The sequence below is a fragment of the Balaenoptera musculus genome, chromosome 15 (assembly GCF_009873245.2).
Source record: "Balaenoptera musculus isolate JJ_BM4_2016_0621 chromosome 15, mBalMus1.pri.v3, whole genome shotgun sequence".
NCBI lineage: Eukaryota > Metazoa > Chordata > Mammalia > Artiodactyla > Balaenopteridae > Balaenoptera > Balaenoptera musculus.
The window spans coordinates 5,480,780-5,497,961 of NC_045799.1; the positions used below are offsets into that span (position 1 = coordinate 5,480,780).

At 62.1% G+C, this 17,182-nt stretch overlaps 1 protein-coding gene across 1 annotated transcript; it reads right to left on the reverse strand.

Annotated features, from left to right (window-relative positions):
- Nucleotides 1-269: 269 nt before the first annotated feature.
- RBM38 (RNA binding motif protein 38) lies at nucleotides 270-15,613 on the reverse strand. Its single transcript, XM_036827056.1, has 4 exons — nucleotides 15,173-15,613; nucleotides 14,306-14,429; nucleotides 13,788-13,842; nucleotides 270-1,879 (listed from the first exon to the last, which is right to left on the reverse strand). The coding sequence occupies exons 1-4, from the start codon at nucleotides 15,407-15,409 to the stop codon at nucleotides 1,576-1,578; spliced, it is 720 nt and encodes a 239-aa protein (XP_036682951.1). The 5' UTR covers nucleotides 15,410-15,613; the 3' UTR covers nucleotides 270-1,575.
- Between the last annotated feature and the right edge of the window lie 1,569 nt (nucleotides 15,614-17,182).

Consider the following 17,182-nt stretch of genomic DNA (forward strand, 5'->3'; position numbering starts at 1 on the left):
TTCCTGACTTGCGCCGCGCCCGGCTGCCAGCACCCTGAGGGCCGGGGGTCTGGACACCTGCTCCTATGCCTTCTCAGCAGCTCCTGCCCGGGTTCTGCCAGCAGTGCCCTGCTTTCTCCAAGGAGCCGCCCCCTGTTCCACCTGGCTCTGGTGGAGCCGCCCAGCCTCTGCCCCCAGGGCCCTGCTCTGAGCACATCAGAGACCGAGCCCGGTGGCTATGAGGGTCAGAGGCGCCCACTTCGAGGGAAAAACTACAGACCCACTTTTTCTTTAAAGAAAACAACTTTTATTTTTATAATCAGAACATTCTAATAAAAATATTATTAGAATCTGAGCTACCTTTGCTTTCTGGGCCTTGGCTCTGCCCCGGCGTGCAGGGAAGCGCCTGCCCTTGTGCAGCAGCCCCGAGGCCTCCCACTTCCCTGAGGTAGGTCTGCAGGAGCAGCCCTCACGCCCCAACCCCCTCGGGCCTGTCCCCTCATCGCACTCTCCCCTCCCCCTCCAGGAGCCCCATCGCGGGCTGTGGGAACTGTCACCTCCCCCGTCCCCGAGCCCCCAAGGCAAGCAGATGTGTCTCAGCTCAATCCCGCAGCTGCTCGGGCTGGTATATACACAGCAGGCGACACCGCAGGGGGACGCGGGGGGCACTCTGAGCCTCCACCTTGCCGGCCAGGATGCTGCGGTCCGGCCCCTCGGCCCGCAACCCCGTCACGGCCATAGGGAGGGGGACAAGCTTAAGACAACTTACTGTCTGGAGACGCCTACCCTCTGAGGGGCTCGGGCACTCGGGCCAGCAGACACCTTATCACAGAAATACTGTCACTGGCTCCTCGGGTGTAGAGCCATCGACAAAAGCGAGTCTCTCAAAGTCAAAAACAGGTTTTGGATTCTTGGTGGTGGGAGTCTCTGCTGAAAAAATAGACTGAAATTCTGAAATCATCTTAGTAGCAAAACAATGACGGTAAGAAAAAAAAGTCGCAGTGCTTCGACGTAAAGGACCACGGCCAGCTGCCCCGTCGCTGGTCACCGGTGGCCCTGCCGCACCTGGGCGTCTGGGGGCCGGGGGGAGGGGGAGCACCCCAGGGCCAGCATTTAGAAAATGGGAACTCAGGAGGCCGGCGATCCCCCCCGTGCACGGTTCAGAGCTGTGCAGACGGAGCGACAACAGTCAACACACTTCGCGATCCTGGGCTTCCCTGGAGTAAGGCCTCTCTGAGCGGGACAAAGTTTCTGCTCACCCCAGAGGGCCGCCGGGGTCTGTGGAGGGTCCAGAAGGCCCCACAGGATGCTGGGGGGACCGCCCGCGGGCTCCAGGGGTGCGGGAGGGCGGGGACAGTGCGTGTGCGACATTCAGGCTGATCTTCAAATGGCTCTCGGTCACTCTTTTCTCTCAAAGTCCTCCCTCAAGGCGCGACGGTCCTGGGTGTAGAAAGAAGTGGTCTCTGGGCCGCCCAGGGTGCAGGCGGGGTCCCGCAGGGTCTCCCGAGGCACAGGTGCGGTGTGCACCCCTGGGCTCGGCCGGCACCCGCCGAGCGTGTGGTGATGGAGCCGCAGTTGCAGGGGCAGAAACGGCCCTCACTGCATCCTGTCGGGCTGCAGCTGCTGAGGCTGGTACTGCACGAAGGCAGTGCCCGCGGGGGCCGCGGCCGAGAGGGCCTGGGGCACGGCGGCCGGGTAGCCGTAGCTCACAAAGCTGGCGGCTGTGGCAGGCGAGGCGGCATACGGGTACTGGTCGTAGGTGGCCGGCGGGTACTGGGCGTAGGCCGGGCTGGCCGGTGTGTACTCAATGTAGGGCGAGGACAGTGACGGGACTGGGGCCGCCGGGATCACCACGCTGGGCTGGACGATGGCTTGTGGGTAGATGTAGTGGGGGGTCAGCCTGTGGGGCCAAGCAGAGAGGGTCAGGGTCAGGGTCAGGCGACAGAGCGGGGAACACAGCGGCTCAGGTGGAGTGGAGGTGCCGGAAGAGCCGGGTGATGCTGTGTCCCCCCTCCGGCATCTCTACTGCCTCATCTGTAAAATGGGTGCAATTACAACAATAATGGTGCTCCTACCACAGGGCCTTTGCACTGGCCATGCCCACAACCTGCACAGCACTTTCCCCAGCGACCCACAGGGCTCCCACCTCCCCTCTTCAAGTTTGCACTCAAATGTCTCCTCCGTGAACCCGTCCAGGCAGCCCCCCCCATCCCACCCTACACACCAAACACCACCCGTCCCCCACAGGAGCAACACGACATGATTTGGGGGCAGGGGTGGGGAGTTTAAAAATCATGAACAATTTCAGCACCAAAGCATCAAATCCAGCACAAGCCCTTCTGAGCACAGGTCCCTGTGTGATCACCCAGGTCACATGTCCATGAAGCCAGCCCTGTCCCCCCACTTCCCTGGGTTCATCTTCCCAGCATCTGCCACCCCCACAGTGACACCCTGCGCAATTTACTTGTTTACCACATCTGCCTCCCCTGACTACAACGTCAGCCACCCGTGAACAGACAACACAGACCCTGGCCCAGGCAGGGGCTCACTTGCTGAGTGAATGAGGACAACGACGTAGTACAAGTGTAACCGCAATGACGGTGCCGCGAGCAAAGATGACGGCCAGAGCCTCAGGGACAAGGCGCAGCAGGCCGGTGGGCACGCCTCACACGCAGTAACCGGCTGAAACTTCCCCCAGGTTGGCCTTCAGGTAACCGTCTCATTTTACAACAGAAAAACTGGTCTTGGAGGTGCCTCGCCCAAGGTCCCCCGGGCATCAGCCTGGGAGCTGAGAGCTGCAGCCCGCGCTCGTCCCTCCCTGCAGGCGGCCCACCGCGGGCGCCGTGCGCGCAGCCCTCCACTGTAGGGGCGACCCCACACGTCGCAGACGGAGAACCTGAGGCTCGGGAAGGCAGTACCAGCAGGTGCCCGCTCCGGCAGCCGGCGCCGGGCCCCACGGCAGCGGTGGGCACAGAGCGGCCTCGGCGGGGCAGACGCCGTGGCCTCCAGCATCAGCTCCTCCCCCTCCTCTCAGGCCTGCACAAGTCACACAGGATGAGGCTGACATGGCTACACACCTGGGGGCCACCCCAACCTCCCTCCACGCCTGTAAGACAGGCCCCGGACCCCTGACCTGCCCCTCTTCCATTCCGAAGAGAAGCTGCTTTGAAAGAAAAAGGGAAACCTTCCCTCCCGGCGCTCCCGCAGGCCTGGCAGGGGCAGAAACTGGGGCAGCTTTGGGAGAGCAAGTGGACAGAAAGCCGGGCCCTGGAAGCTGGGCTCCCTGCCCCCGCCAGGCCCCTCGGCATCCAGCGGCCCTCCCTTCCGAACAAGGACAGGGGCTCAGTGGGTCCCGGCGGCACCCCTGGGAACAGCGAAAAAGCAGAGAAACCCGAGTGTTGTCCACGGGGACGGAGCAGCGTCCAGTGTCCCCCAGACCACCCCACGTGGCAGCAGGACGAGGTCCACACTCAGCCCCAAGCCGCTCCCCTCCACGCTGCCGGGAGAGAAAGCCAAGCCACAGAACAGAGATACTGTTTATGCAAAACTGTGATATTTATACTGAATGGTGATAATGTTCATGCTAAAAAAAATCAAATGTGTATTTATATCCATGCTAAGGATGGGTGAGGTGGAATTGTATGAAACTGCCGTTTTTATGGGTCCAAGAGCTGACTGAGGGCAACTTTATGTGCGGCAATGTTTTGAACGCAAAGAAAAGGCCTGGAAGGAGGCTGTGTAAGGGTTGCATGTGGGTCCGAGCACCTCTACAAGGCAAGTGGATTCACAGGCACAAAGGGGAATAAGAAGCACTACTCGCGACAGCCAAAAAGGAAAAGCAAGCATCCATCCACCGATGAATGGATTTCCAGACTGCAGTGTATCCACGCCAAGGAGTATCATTCCCCCCAGAAAAAAGAATAACGCGCTGACACACGCCACTGTGTGGATGAACCTTGAGGACACGATGCTGAGTGAAAGAGGCCAGACACAAAAGGCCACAGACTGAATGATTCCATTCAGGTGAAATCTCCACAAAAGCAAACCCAGAGACAAAGTGGTTACACTGCAGGGGCTTCGGAAAGCAGGGAAGGGGAGTGAGGGCTATGGGTCTCCTTCTGGGTGACGAAAAAGTTCTGAATCAGATAGTGGTGATGGCCGCACGACTCTGTGAATATATTTAATGCCCTAAAACAGCAGATGTTAGGTTATGTGTACTTTACCACAATAAACACACAAATATAAGGAGCAAATCCTGAGCGAGGGGTGAACAACCCAGTGAGGAAAGAGCTGGGGTGGTGACGGGCACCACAGCCCCATGATCCAGCAGCAAACCCCTGGGGGTGAGAGCCTGGGCACACCTGGCCGGTCCCGGAGGGGCCCCAGCTCCCCCCCCCCGCCAGGGAGTTCCTACACCGGGTCCCCGCCTCCCCGTCGTGTGCCCTCCTGGGCGGCAGCACGCCCATGGCCGCCAAGGCCACACACTGCTGCTTGTCAGGAAGCCAGGCAGCCGTGGCCAGGAGCCCTGCGCCATGGCCCAGGCCATGGCACCCACGCTCCCTCTCCGCCCTATTGGGAGTTTCTGCTGCCCACCCGCTCCTGCCTCCCTGGTGGGAACAAGAGCCCTGAACAGAGTGGGGCCTGGGTTCGAATGCCGCCTTGGCCTCCCAAGCTGCAACCAGCCTTCTCACGTGTCTGCGGGTGTGCTCTGGGCAAGGATGCAGCGGTGAGCACACAACCCAGTCCCTGGCCTCTCAGCGCTTGGATCCCAGAGGCACACGAACACACCAACCCGTGAACCAGAGCTGGGAGTGGTCGGGAGAGGCTTTACGGAGGAGGGGGCAGCTGCTCAGAGCCTGAGCTCCTGGCCCATCTCCCCCACTGGACCTCACATGAGCAGGTGGTGCCTCGCCCAGGGCCTGGCCGCGGGAGGGGCTGGACACGCAGTGCTGACAAACAGCCGGCGGGCACAGACCCCTCCGAGAAAGACAAGGGGCCCCGGCCGTCCGGATGCCTCTCTAAAAGGGAGCCAGAGGAGACACGATGGAGCGTGTCTTGGTGCGGTGCCCACCGTGCCGTCCTGGGCGTCATCGATGCCCCCACCACGTGAGCCCCACGCGGCTCCCGGAACCCTAGAACATTCCTTAGTGGGAGGCTGTGGAAGCTTTGAGCCCAGAACTTCTCCCAACACGGGCAGGCGCACCACTGCCTCAGACGGCATTTGCTAAAAATGTGGATCCCCGCAGACTGCCAAGTCAGATGGGGTCCGGGAATCTGCATCTGACAGGCGCCCGGGGATTTGGATACTGGCACTGCAGAACCACCGCCTGGACCAGGCACACACTGTCCACACGGCAGAAGTACCCGGGGCTCTAAAATGACAGGTTTCTGGCCACACCTGCCTCAAGGCTGCCGGCCAAGGCAGCCGTCACGTTTACCAGGTTTCTGACACTCAGTGTCGTCAGGACTAAGCTCTGCTCTGGCCACCACAGAGCTGCCCTGCTGGGGGACGCTCAGACACGGTGTGGGCGAAAAAGCTTCAGGGTGAGAGGAAGGGGGACTCCCTTGTTTCCTGACCTGCGGGGACACTGCGTGTCTGTATCTGTTCACCTGTTTCCCTCAAGCACCCTGTCCCCACTCCCCACTCTTTGTGAAAAGCCCAAGATAACTTATGAAGCATTTCACAGCCATAAAACAGGTGCTGCTATTACCCTATTGCCCAGAGAGTGAAACCAAGACTCAGAGAGGCCGAGGGACTGGCAATCACACAGCCAGGGAGACAGTGGCTGGTGTGGGTTCTGCCACTGGGTACGCACTGCTGAGTCAAGGGGGGAGGACGCTGCGAAGCTCCCCCTCCAACCCCCAGGAAGGGGACCGGGGCCCTCAGCTCTGCGCTCAAGTTACAGAGCTTCTGTGAGTCTCAGTTTTCCCATCTGTAAAACGGGTCCGGCAGAGGCTGCCGTCAGGGTTTGAGAACCGAGACCCTCCACCAGAACAGCATTTCTCAGCCACAGCGGCTCTGCCCCCAGGGGACGCTCAGCTGCGTCTGGGACATTCCTGGTTGTCACACTGGGGGTTGGGGGGCTGCCAGTGGCAGCCAGTGGGTGGAGGCCGGGGACACTACCAACATCCCACAGCGCACAGGATGGCCCCTCCCGCTGACCACGAAGAATCCTCCAGCATCACGGCAAGGTCAAGACCCCGCTGTAAACTACAAAGAAAAAGGCAAATACCATTGTCACGACCACAGACACCCACGCAGAGGGCTGGGAAAAGGCCAGGCGGGGACCAAGGGACTGAGCTGGTGCACACACACAGCATCCCCCACGGGAACCCACTGGACTCTTCGGTGAGAAGGAAACCCCAGCCAAACCACCAGCTGGCCCCGTCTGAGCACAGCCCCTGCGCCCCCTTCCCAGGCCCGCACACCACAAGGGGGAGGTCCCAGGCGCCTGGCACCGGGGAACAGGGTCTGTGTCCAGCGGGTCCCTCAGCGCCCCGCCTGCTCCCCAGGAAGGTCAGGGTGCTGCCGGCGTCCGCGTGCTTGTTCTGCAGGCCTCTGAAAAGGGTACGGGCCTGACACGCTCTGTCCTCGGGGACTCCCCTGCCCACGTCCACCCCACCCACGCCCCGGTCCCCCAATTCCCCCCGTTCTCCCCCCGTCCCCCAGCAGCAAGCCTGCATCCACCCAGACCTGGCAGGCCTGCTGCGCCGCCCCCTACCCGGCGGCCAGGGGTCGTCTTAAAAACAGTCCGGGAGACCACGCCACTCAGGCACGTCCCCACAGGGGCCTCCCCTTCGCCCAGAGCCAAACCCCGACTGCTCCCCACCCCCCAGGGCCTCCCTCAGCCTACCTCCCCAGCTTACCTCCAGCCCACTGTCCCCACTCCGGCCACCCAGAGCTCCTTTCTGTCCCCCCAGTGCACGTGCTTCTCCGAGCACAGGGCCTTTGCACCTGCTGTTCCCGCTGCTGGCAGGCTTCTTCCCACAGCTCAAACCTCACCTCCTCGGAGGCCTTGCCCGACCACGCCCCACCCCCGCCGGCCGGCCTTCCTTCCTACAACCCCAAACCGCCCTGTCATCCACCTTCTGTGCCGCTGTCTTCCCCACGAGAACGCAAGCCCCACGAGGGCGGGAACCTGGCCTGGACCGCTGGGTCCCAAGCGCCTAGCCAGCCCCTGCCGAGTGCCAAGGGCCCTGCGGGCACCCGGTGGCAAAGAGGCCCCTCCGGGGCTGCTGCCGCTTCCTGGGCCGCGAGTCACGGCCCTGGGGAGGCAGAGGAAGCAGCACGGCTGGCACAGCCGGGGACCCTGGGGAAGCAGAGCCCGCAGCCTCAGTTCAAGTCTGGCTCTGCACCTGCCAGCCTCGGCCTCGACCCCGGGGGCCGGGACTGCCTCCTCTCCACACCCCAGAGACCCCCTCCTCGAGGCTGAGAGAGGGCAAGATCGGCCCCACCCAGCCAGGATGGACCAAAGGCCCTCCCAGCCCAGCCCCACGGAGGGCAGCCCAGGGCCCTGGAGGGAAAAGCAAACCAGCTAGCAGAACGGTCAGGTTTGGGGTTAGAACCTAAAAGCCAGTGGACCCGATGCCCAGGGCCTGGGCAAAGCAAACCCCCAAACCCCCAGACTGGGAAGGGAGCTGCAGCCGGCCAGGTTCAAAAGGCCAGACCATCCTGGAGGGGCACACGCTCAGGCTGAGCACCCCCTGCTGAAAGGGTGACGGCCGAGATCTCCGCCTGGACCCACGCGCCCAGGGTGAGCGGCCCACAGCCAGGAGCCGCCCAGCTGACTCGGCCCGATGGAGACCAGGGCGGAGGGGCGAGACCCCGAGTCTGGCTCCTGGCCGTGCCTGTCCAAGTCCGTCGGCCCTCTCTGGCCTCGTTTCCCCATCTGTAAACTGAGGGTGCTACAGAGTCCGACAGAGCCTCCCCTGGAGCCCTGCAGGCAGAGGTCTTGGGGTCTGAGCAGGAGCATCTGGGGACGCCGGGGCAGGTGAGGGGGGCCGAGGGGGCCGACGCCCGGGAGACAGACGGGCACGCCGCCCACACACTCAAAGCAAAACTCTCAGCGAAAAGGGGTCAGCTGTGGCCCCAAGCACTCATTCTGTGAATGCACAGCTAGCCCCAAAAATAAAAATAACAAAGGCAAATGAGCCCATTTCACTTTCTCTGCTCTCTGGAGGTTTGGCCTGATGGGTCGGAGAAGCCGGCGGCCGCTGGGGCACAACTCAGGAGCCTCAGGCCGGGGAGGGGCCTCCCAGGGCTCTCCAGAGCGGGGACATCCAGGCTTTCTGGGGCCGTCGGACCACAGAGCAGGTAAAACGCATCTCCCGAGGGGCAGTGCCAGACCCTGGCCCGGCATCTCCACCGGAACCTGTCCAAACCCAGACGCCCGCCCTTCCCCCCAAACTGCAGCCTCCCCTCACTGCCAAGGCCAACTGACCCGCCATTAGCTCAGGCCCAAAGTTCTAGAATCTTCTCAGACTTTCTTTCACACATTCTCTCAATGTGCTCAGAATCCCACAGCTCCTCACTCCCGGGCGGCCACCACGGCCTCGCGTGTGGACTGGATCACTGCGAGGTCCGCTAGTGGGGCCCCGACCCTGGCCTCGGTGGTTCAGGCCTACCCAGCAGCTGAAGAGACCCTCTAAAGACGCAAGTGACCCGGCCCTCATCTGCTCAGGGCCCACAGCAGCCCCCCAGCACTCAGGCAAATCCAAATGCTCCCCTGGGCCACCGTGGCCCGACGTGAGCTGAGGCCACCCTGCTGGGCCTCTGACCCCGCCAGTCTCCCACTGCCCACACCACTCACACCAGCCTCCCCTGCCCAGCTGCTCCTCTCCCCCCAGAGCGCCTGTCGCCACCCGAGCCGCCACCGCTCTGCCAAAGGAAGCTCCATAATCACAAGCAGGGCCAGGACTCCCTCCGTCTCCACGAAGTCCCCAACCTGCCACAAACTGGCTGAATGAAAGCACAGCTTCCTCCTTTCAGCCACGCGGGAGGGGTCAGGAGAATGATCCAGATGCACCCCGCCCCCCGTCAGCATGCTGCAGGGCACGCATCACGTCCACGTGGCAGATGGGGAAACTGAGGCTCAAGGACGAAAACTCGTCGCGAGAACAAGGGGTCACACAGACAAGTCGTGGGGCTTGCAGGCTCCTTACACGGCCTCCTCCCGCTGCAGTGAGAAGGGGCGGCCCGGTCCACTTGGGAGCCCCCCACCCGGGTCCCTGCCCTGGGACACACCCGTGAGGCCAAGTGAGATGCCCAAATCAGCCTGCGTGTGGTCAGGCCTCTCCCTTCGACCGGAGGCTTCCCGACGAGGCCTCGGTACGGGGGCCCCTCCCGCCAGGGCCACTGGGGCCGGCGAAGAGCTCATCCTTGGACAGGAGCCCGAGAACCGCCCCAGAGGCCAGTGTCTGTTACAGCAGACGGGGACAAACAACAGGTGTGCGCGGGCCGCCCGCCAGGGAGGGCCACGCGCCGGCCCACTCCTCGCTCCAGCGAGTGCCAAACAGGAAGCGACGGGCTGGGGAGGGGCAGGGCCACCCCAAACACCCTGAAAGTAAAAACAAGCCACGTGATGCCACACGGGAGGGCACCAGCTTCCTCTCTGCCCCCATACCCTCCGGCTCTGACCTCACTTCCTGCCACACCTCCAAGGTGCGGGCCCCCTGTTCAAGGCGCTGCGACTCCCCCCCGCTTTATTTACTTCGTGTCATGAAATCACGAGAGACTCTCCGGAAAGTGCAAACACAGTAGAGAGAGGCCCCACGGGCCCTCCCGTGGTGTCCCCAGTGGTGACGTCTCATAACCCAACACGCTACCAAACCCAGGAGCCGCACGCCGGTGCACCGCTCTGAGCTTGGCTCCGGGCCTTGCTCGGATTTCACCAGTTCAGGGGGGTCCTTGGGTGTAAGTCCATGATTCTTGATCGCACGCACAATCACGCACCCACCGTTACAATCTCGACACAGGCCTGTCCCAGCCCACGAGGCCCTCCGCCAGCCAGCTGCCCTGTTCAGCTGTCCCCATCACCACCTCGGCCCTCACGTGCCCACAAGGATGTCTAATGGCCTGGCTTCCCTGCCAGAAAGCGAGATGGAGAACCAACCACATCTTTCTTATTCAAAGTATCCAGCAGGCGCTCAATAAATACTGGATGAATGAAGGATTCTGGGAACAGCTCTCGGCCTTCCGCCCAGCCCCTTGTGCTCCGTGACATCTTCCTGTCATTCTCTGGCCCCTCTCCAGCCCTGGGGACCCAAACACTCTGCTCAGACCCCCTGGGCAGGCACACACCCACGGCCTGGTCACAGCAAGGGCAGCGGGTCTCAATCTGGGCACCGGGGCCCTTCACACAGAGGGTGTAGGGGCCCTGAAACTCTAGGCCGAACGGCGTGTGCACGTGCTGGGGAGAGGGTCCCATCCCCAGTCGGCCCTGGGAGGTGGCACCAACACAGTCCCCACCCCGCAGACGGGGAGATGAGCCCGGAGAGAAGGGGCTGGGCCTGGCCTCGAGCCCGGGGCCTCGCTCCAGCACAAGGCCTGCCTGACACCCAGCAGCCCCGGGACCCTGTCCTGCCATCTGGGACCTAGGGACTGGCCCCAACCCGGCACCCAGGGGGGCGGCTCGCAGTGGACGGCTGTGGAGCCCACAACAAGGCACCCTTGAGAAGCTGGGCTGGGGAGCTGAGCCCAGAGAAGCAGTTGGCCCTTCAAAAATAACCCAAGGAGAGGCTCCCAGTGCAGCCAGGCCTGGGACAAACCTCAGCTCCTACAAGCCTCAGGCTCAGGCCTGGACAGACAGCCCTGACACGGAGAGGCCCCTTCCAAGCCAGACCCAACGCTCTGCCTGGACCTGTGCCTGCGGTCTGCTGACTGTCCCACCCCATCAGCAAAGGGCCGGTCGGCTGGGTGGTCTATGGCCGCAGTCCCCACCCTGTGATCAAGCCACCTGCCACCTGCCAAAGAAGCCTTCTTCAAACCCTAACCCTAACTCTAACCCTCGGCCCCATGTAGTTAACATGACGGAAATGTCCCGGTCGCATTAGGTCCTGAAAAGTCCCGTTCTTGAAGAAAAGAAAAACTGCGGGCAGGGAATCCAAGCAAAAAGCAGAGAGTGTAAAAGTTCTTTGGCAAATCTTTCCATGCTGACATTTACGACCCAGCCAGACGAGGATTCTGCAGTGGCCTTGCCCAAAAGCGAGCTGTGGAATCTTCAGAGCTGTCCCAGGCACACGATCGGTGCCAGAAAGTCAGGGAAAGTTCCGCCAGGCAGGAGAGGGTTAACGGGTTTGCAAACTCTGGGCTGCCCGGGCCTTGCTGCCAGCCCAGAGCCGACACCACTGACCGCTGACTCAGGCCCGGCCGGGCCCCGGCCCGTTGTTTGCAAAATCAAAAGGGACGCTGACGGCCCAACTCTCCAGCCAGGCGGGCGGGCGCTGGCAGGAGACAACTGACCCCAAAAGCCCGGCCCGGCACCGCTCCTGCCCCCTGGGGTCTCAGCAAGGCCTGGTGGGAGGCGGCACAGCTCTGAGAGGCTGCAGTCCACCGGCCGCTGGAAATGCAGAGCTGGACTGTCCCTGTTTGGGCCTCCACCCCCTTGGTAACCAACAAATAGGGCCAGCGGCCTCTTCACCGTCACAGGTATCAAATGGCCAGCCAGCAGATTCACTTACAAAACACTGTCGCCTGCAGTCGGGAGCACATGGCAGTAAAATCTGTGACCGACGCCTGACCACCCTCCCATGGGTGGCGCTCTGAGGACCACGAGGGAAACCGTCGGAGCACCCTTCCCACCCACCCGCCCCACAGAGCAGCAGCTGAGAGCGCGCGTTCCAGAGCCAGCCCGCGTGGGTTCAAATCCTGTCACTTCAGCCGCCCTGGACAGGTTGTTAACCTTTTTAACCTTTCTTTGCCACAGTTTCCCCACCTAAGAAGCAAGAGTAATATCGGTCCCAACCTTTGAGGGCTGCCGTGAGGGCAGGAGAGAAGGCAGACAGGTATAGAGCCCCCGGCCCCACGTGCCAGCACTGCCTCAGGTGGTTATTAGTCCCATTTTCCAGATGAGGAAAGTAGAGGCTCAGGAAGAAAACATCTCTTGCCGAGATGGACCAACTGGTAAGTGACAAAGTCAGGATTTGAACCCAGGTCTGCAGGCTCCAGAGGCCAAGTGCTGAGGGTCACCAAGTCCCAGAGGCAGTTGTGACAGATCACAAGGGAGCCCAGGCTCGAGCGGGAAGCTATGGTCGCATTTCAAGCCGCGTGTGCTCGAGGCTCACGCCCGGATCTCCGTGCCAGCCCCGGGCCCAGCCCCTGCCCTGGGGAACAGAGCCAGGGCTGCGGAAAGTGAGGACACCCTCCTCGTATGGCCTGAACCCAAACAGGAAGAACCTGGGTGACGGCAGGAAGACAGGGGTGTCCCCAAACACCTTCCAAGATGGCTGCAGACACAGGTGAAGCAGGTCCCAGGGCGAGAAGGAAACCAGAACCCCCTGCTCCCTGCCGCCCTCCAGGCTTCCTCTCAGGAGGACAGACCGGGACCTGGGCTCACACACTTCCTCCAATTCACGTGGGGGCCACTGTGCCGCCACAGAGGCTGCCCGTCAGGGTAAGCAGCCCCGAATCATGGTGGACCTGCCCAGACCACCCAAGCCCAACTCCCAGCCTGCTCCAGGGCCCGGTTCACACTGCCCCAGTGAGCCAGGTGGCCCCTTAAACCGAGCCTCTGGGGCAGGTACACACACGCTCACACATACACACACACACACACGTACACACTTGCAACTTTCAGCACAAAACGCAGGGCCTGGGATTCAGTCTCCGATAGCTTAAGAGGTTCTAACATTCTAAAAGGGGCTGCCTGTTCTATAACTGCCCCCCCCAGAACCCCCATCCCCATCAGCACGCTCCCTGCACTGGGGCAAACAGCCGACATCGATCACAGGGCTGGGAAGTCAGCCGGCACGGCAGGCTCCTTTGTGCCCCTAAAGTCTCTGCCCTTTCCCAAGCAGCTGCTAGACCTTATTAGATGTTAAAAAAAAAAAAAAGAAGACAACGACGAAGGCCCTTTTCGGATGGAGGAGGCTGGGACACACTGCTCTAAAGCACATCAGACAAAAAGCCCACAGGCCGGGCCCACTTGGGCGGGGACATCTGGTCCTGATCCCGGCTCACCTGTTGCAGCTTCGCAAACACTGGACCGGTTGGCAGTGACCTGCTGCCGCCATCTGTCGGGCACTGGAGCAGGTCAGAGGGGCGCCCTCAAAGAGCCTGGCCCGGTTCCTAGTCGGCAAACCCTTCCAGCATACTTACCTAACCTGCATGGGGCCCATGCCAGGCCTCCACCCACAGAACTCAGAGGTGCTGTCACCATCCCATATCACAGGTGAGGAAACTGAGGCACTGGTGGCTGCGTGAGCGGAGGTCACGCACCCAGCAAGGGGAAACCGGGCTCTGAACCCAGGCCACAGGCTCCAGAGCTCATGCTCCCCATCTCTCTGTGGTGTGGCCTTTTCCAGGGGACAGAGAAATGCAACCTGCCTTCTCCCCCTGCTCCCAGCTTGTCTCCCTCCCACTCCCAAAACACAATGACGCTTCTGAAAGGCTGGAGCAAAGGTCGGTTCTCAGACACAGAAAGATGGCTGCACACAGCGCAACCAACCACCGTGGGGTCGGCAGTCCCAGGGTAAGAGGCTCCCTCAGACCGATGGGCGCCTGCACTGAAAGACCCAGGAAGCTCACAGCCCCCTGGCCTGGCTTCCAAGGCCTGCTTACCGCCCCCCATCCCAGCCAGCCGTCCACTCACCCGTAAGTCCGCTGGATCAAGGTGGGGTGCAGCTGCTGCACGCCGATGGCAAAGCCTAAAACGAGGGACCAGTTAGGGGCCTGGCCTGACACAGGAAAGAACCTCACAACCGTCCACCTCTAACCCAAAGCGTTAATCAGCTTCCTTTCCTCTCCCAGGCCACCTCCACATGAACCCCAAAACTCCCAGCCGAAGGAGGCCAAGGGACCCGAGAGGCAGCAGCCTCTGGGTGTCTGTCCTCCCAACCTCCAGCCCCGGGGACCAACTTCCTCCCTCCTGTGAGGACAGCTGACAACTGTGTGACGTGCCCTCCTCGCCCTGTCCCACTGGCACACACAGCTAGAGGAAGGGGTTCAGCTTCCAAGCTGGGAGATGGCTGCTCTGTGACGGCTCTCTGGGAGCACATGACAGCCGACTGCCACCCCTGGAGGTGCGGGGGGGGGGCCTTTTCCACCCGACAGATACCAACGCTGAATATAGCAACCAGAAGTGCCAGGGAAGGAAAACACGGCTCTCACCCGTCTGGAGGCTCCGCGGCTTGGCACCCAGATAGGCCAGGTTCACGTTGGCCTTGCGGCCGTCAATGTTGGGGTTAGGGTCTTTGCAAGCCCTCTCAGCTGCCGCCCGGTCAGCCATGGTCACCTGGAGGAGCACAGACGCATCAGGGGCTTCCCTTGCCGGGGGGCGGGGGGGAGCAGAGAGAGAGCTCGAGAGCCCCGGCACGGGGCACTCGTTTCCCCGCCCCGCGTGCCCATTACCCAAGGCGCCCAGCCCAGTCCCCTCTGACCCCAGCCCGGGGCCCTCCCAAAGCTGCCCCTGGGCCCCGGCTCCTCCCCCCGAGTTCAAGTGCTAGGAAACGCTGCCCTCAGGGACGGAAACAACCCCCATGGAAGACACGGCCACCCCGAAGGGAGGCAGGGGTCCCGGCCAGTGCGGACCACAAACTTCCTCATGGGAGGTGTTTGGGGACACCCTAGTTAGAAAGGGAGTAAAAGAGATGTCTTCAGGGCGATTTTTACTTAGGTTGTTTGGGGTGTCTGAGAGGGCTGCTGGAAAATAAAATGGGGGTTGCTTCAGGGCTCCTGAGCGCCGGGGCCGAAGCCCGGCTCCTCGCTCGCTTGTTGCTCCAGGAAGTGCCGAGAACCTCTCCACAAACTTCGGAGTCCTAATTGAACCCAGCGGCTCTCCCTTTTAAACCGGGCGTGCGGAGGGGGCAGGGAGACCGGGCCTGGGGGGCGGGGGCAGGACCGGCTGGAGCCCGAGAGGGGGCAGCAGGTGCCGAGCCGGCGGGAGGCGCCCGGGGCTGGCGTGCGCCCGCCGGCTGACTCAGCGGCCCGGCCGCGATAAGTGCGGGGCGGGGAGCGCCCGGCCGCGGGGCCACTTACGAAGCCGTAGCCGCGGGACTTGCCCGTCTGGCGGTCGGTGATGACCACGGCCTCCTCGATGTCCCCGAAGCCCTCGAAGTATTTCCTGAGCGAGGCGTCGGTGGTGTGGTAGGGCAGGCCGCCCACGAAGATCTTGGTGAACGTGGTGTCCTTCTGCGAGCCGTGCATGGCGCCGAGGGCGGCCGGGGGCCGCGGGAAGCCCGCGCTCGGGGCGCACGGCGCGGGCTGCAGCAGCATGGGGGGCGGCCCGCCGCCTACGGACCCGGGCCGCGTGGGGCTGCGCTCATTGGGGGCGGCGGAGAGCGAGCGGGGCAGCAGGGGCGCCGGTCCAGCCGCCGGGCCCGTCCACTCGCGGGTCGCTCCCGCTCCACGCGCGGCACTGCGCTGCGTCGCGTTCCTGCCGGCGCTGCGGGAACTCTAAGCCCCGTCGCCCACCCGGGCTTTGTAGTCGGCCCCGCCCCCTGCCCGCCCAGTCCCCGCCCCGGGCGTCCGGCCCCGCCCCCTCATCCCCGCCCGGGCGCGCGGGGGCCGCCGGGAAGCGTAGTCCGGCCCCGCCACGCCACGCCCCACGTGCCCCGGTGAAGCCCAGGGGCAGGGCGCGCACATGGGTAGGGGGCGCATCCGGGTGTTTTGAGGGGACCCATACGTGCTCACTGGGTTCCTGGCCCCTGCTCTCGAGGAGCGCACCGTCTAGCGAATCAGATACAAACGATTCGAACCATGTTTAGTGAGTCTGAATCGTTTCCCCAGTGCAGCTTACGGTACAGGAACTTATATTAAAGGTGAAACAGGCTTTGTTTTTATATGTAAATGTAATTCGTTCGACGAATATTTATCAGGGCGTGGGGGATGCAGAAATGCACGCAACACACTCTACCCCACAGAGCTTCTATGAACAAGACAAACAGGTAAATATACAATGTACTATCCATTAGGAAATAAATCAGGGTGCTGCCATCCAGGAGTGGCCAGAGTGGTCCCGGAGGCCCCTCTGAGAAGGTGACTGGGCAGGGGAAGTAGTTCTGGCCTCCTCAAAAGTCCATCCCTGTGCCAAGGATCCCTCCATCTCTATGGGCCATCCTTGGGGGAGAGCAAGCAGAGGGTGCCCCTGTTCCCTCTGTTCCCTTCCCCAGCCCTAGAAACAGGCCCACCCCTGGGTCTCTGCAGCAGGACCCGCTACAGAATTGTCAGGGCACCTTGTCCAAAGTTATTAGGAATTTCATGTCTGACAAGAGCACTGAACCCGAGGGCCTGGCACCAGCACCCCCCCACCGGTGGGTCACACGGCCGTGCAGAGCCAGGCCCCGAGGATCTCAAACCCTCCACATGTCCAGGCACCAGCATTGTGATGTCCTGTGCAGTCGGGACTCTGCTGTGGACGAAAAATGTCACCTGCCATGTCAGTAAACAAAGGATGTTGCGGCCATCAGCCACTGCAGCCACCCCTGTGTACCCTGAGGGGATTCAGGGTGGAAAATAACAGGATACTGGCCCTAGATGGTTAAGGTGCACATCAAAGGAATGATTTCAATGAGCCCAGACTCTTGCATCTTCGCATACATAGGAAAGCGCTAAGTTCATTAACTTGAGATGTGTGGTTTTTCTTTAATTAACAGTGATCTTTTGACGTTCCGAAGTTTTGGTTTTTGTTGCAAATACTCCTCTATATCCTGGCTCCTCGCTGACCTCTTTGGAGCAGTCCCTGAGAGCTGCTTCAAGGGTTCGAGTCCTCAGAAAGTCCGCCAAATAAAACATAATTCTTAACTTTTAGGTTGTGCATTTTTTTTTAAGTTACCACTGCTTTGAGTGGGGTCGCTCCTGGTGACCCCAGCTCCTGGCGGACTGAGGGGTACAGGGAGGCAGGCGAAGCGTTCACTAGTCTTTCAGGCGTTTATCAGGCACCTTCTCTGTCAGGCTGCGTTCGATTCCAAGCCCAGCCCAGCTGTGCCTCAAGCCCCTGGACTCCCCGACCCCGCGCGCCACCCGGCAACCATTGGTCTGACCCTTCCT

What these genes read in the sequence shown, in the direction of transcription:
- RBM38 (XM_036827056.1), bottom strand. Translation starts at nt 15,409, where the DNA reads ATGCTGCTGCAGCCCGCGCCGTGCGCCCCGAGCGCGGGCTTCCCGCGG. An exon ending in AGTCCCGCGGCTACGGCTTC is followed by an intron (nt 14,430 to 15,172) that starts GTAAGTGGCCCC and finishes GTGCTCCTCCAG; the next exon opens with GTGACCATGGCTGACCGGGC. An exon ending in GCCGCGGAGCCTCCAGACGG is followed by an intron (nt 13,843 to 14,305) that starts GTGAGAGCCGTG and finishes CCCTCGTTTTAG; the next exon opens with GCTTTGCCATCGGCGTGCAG.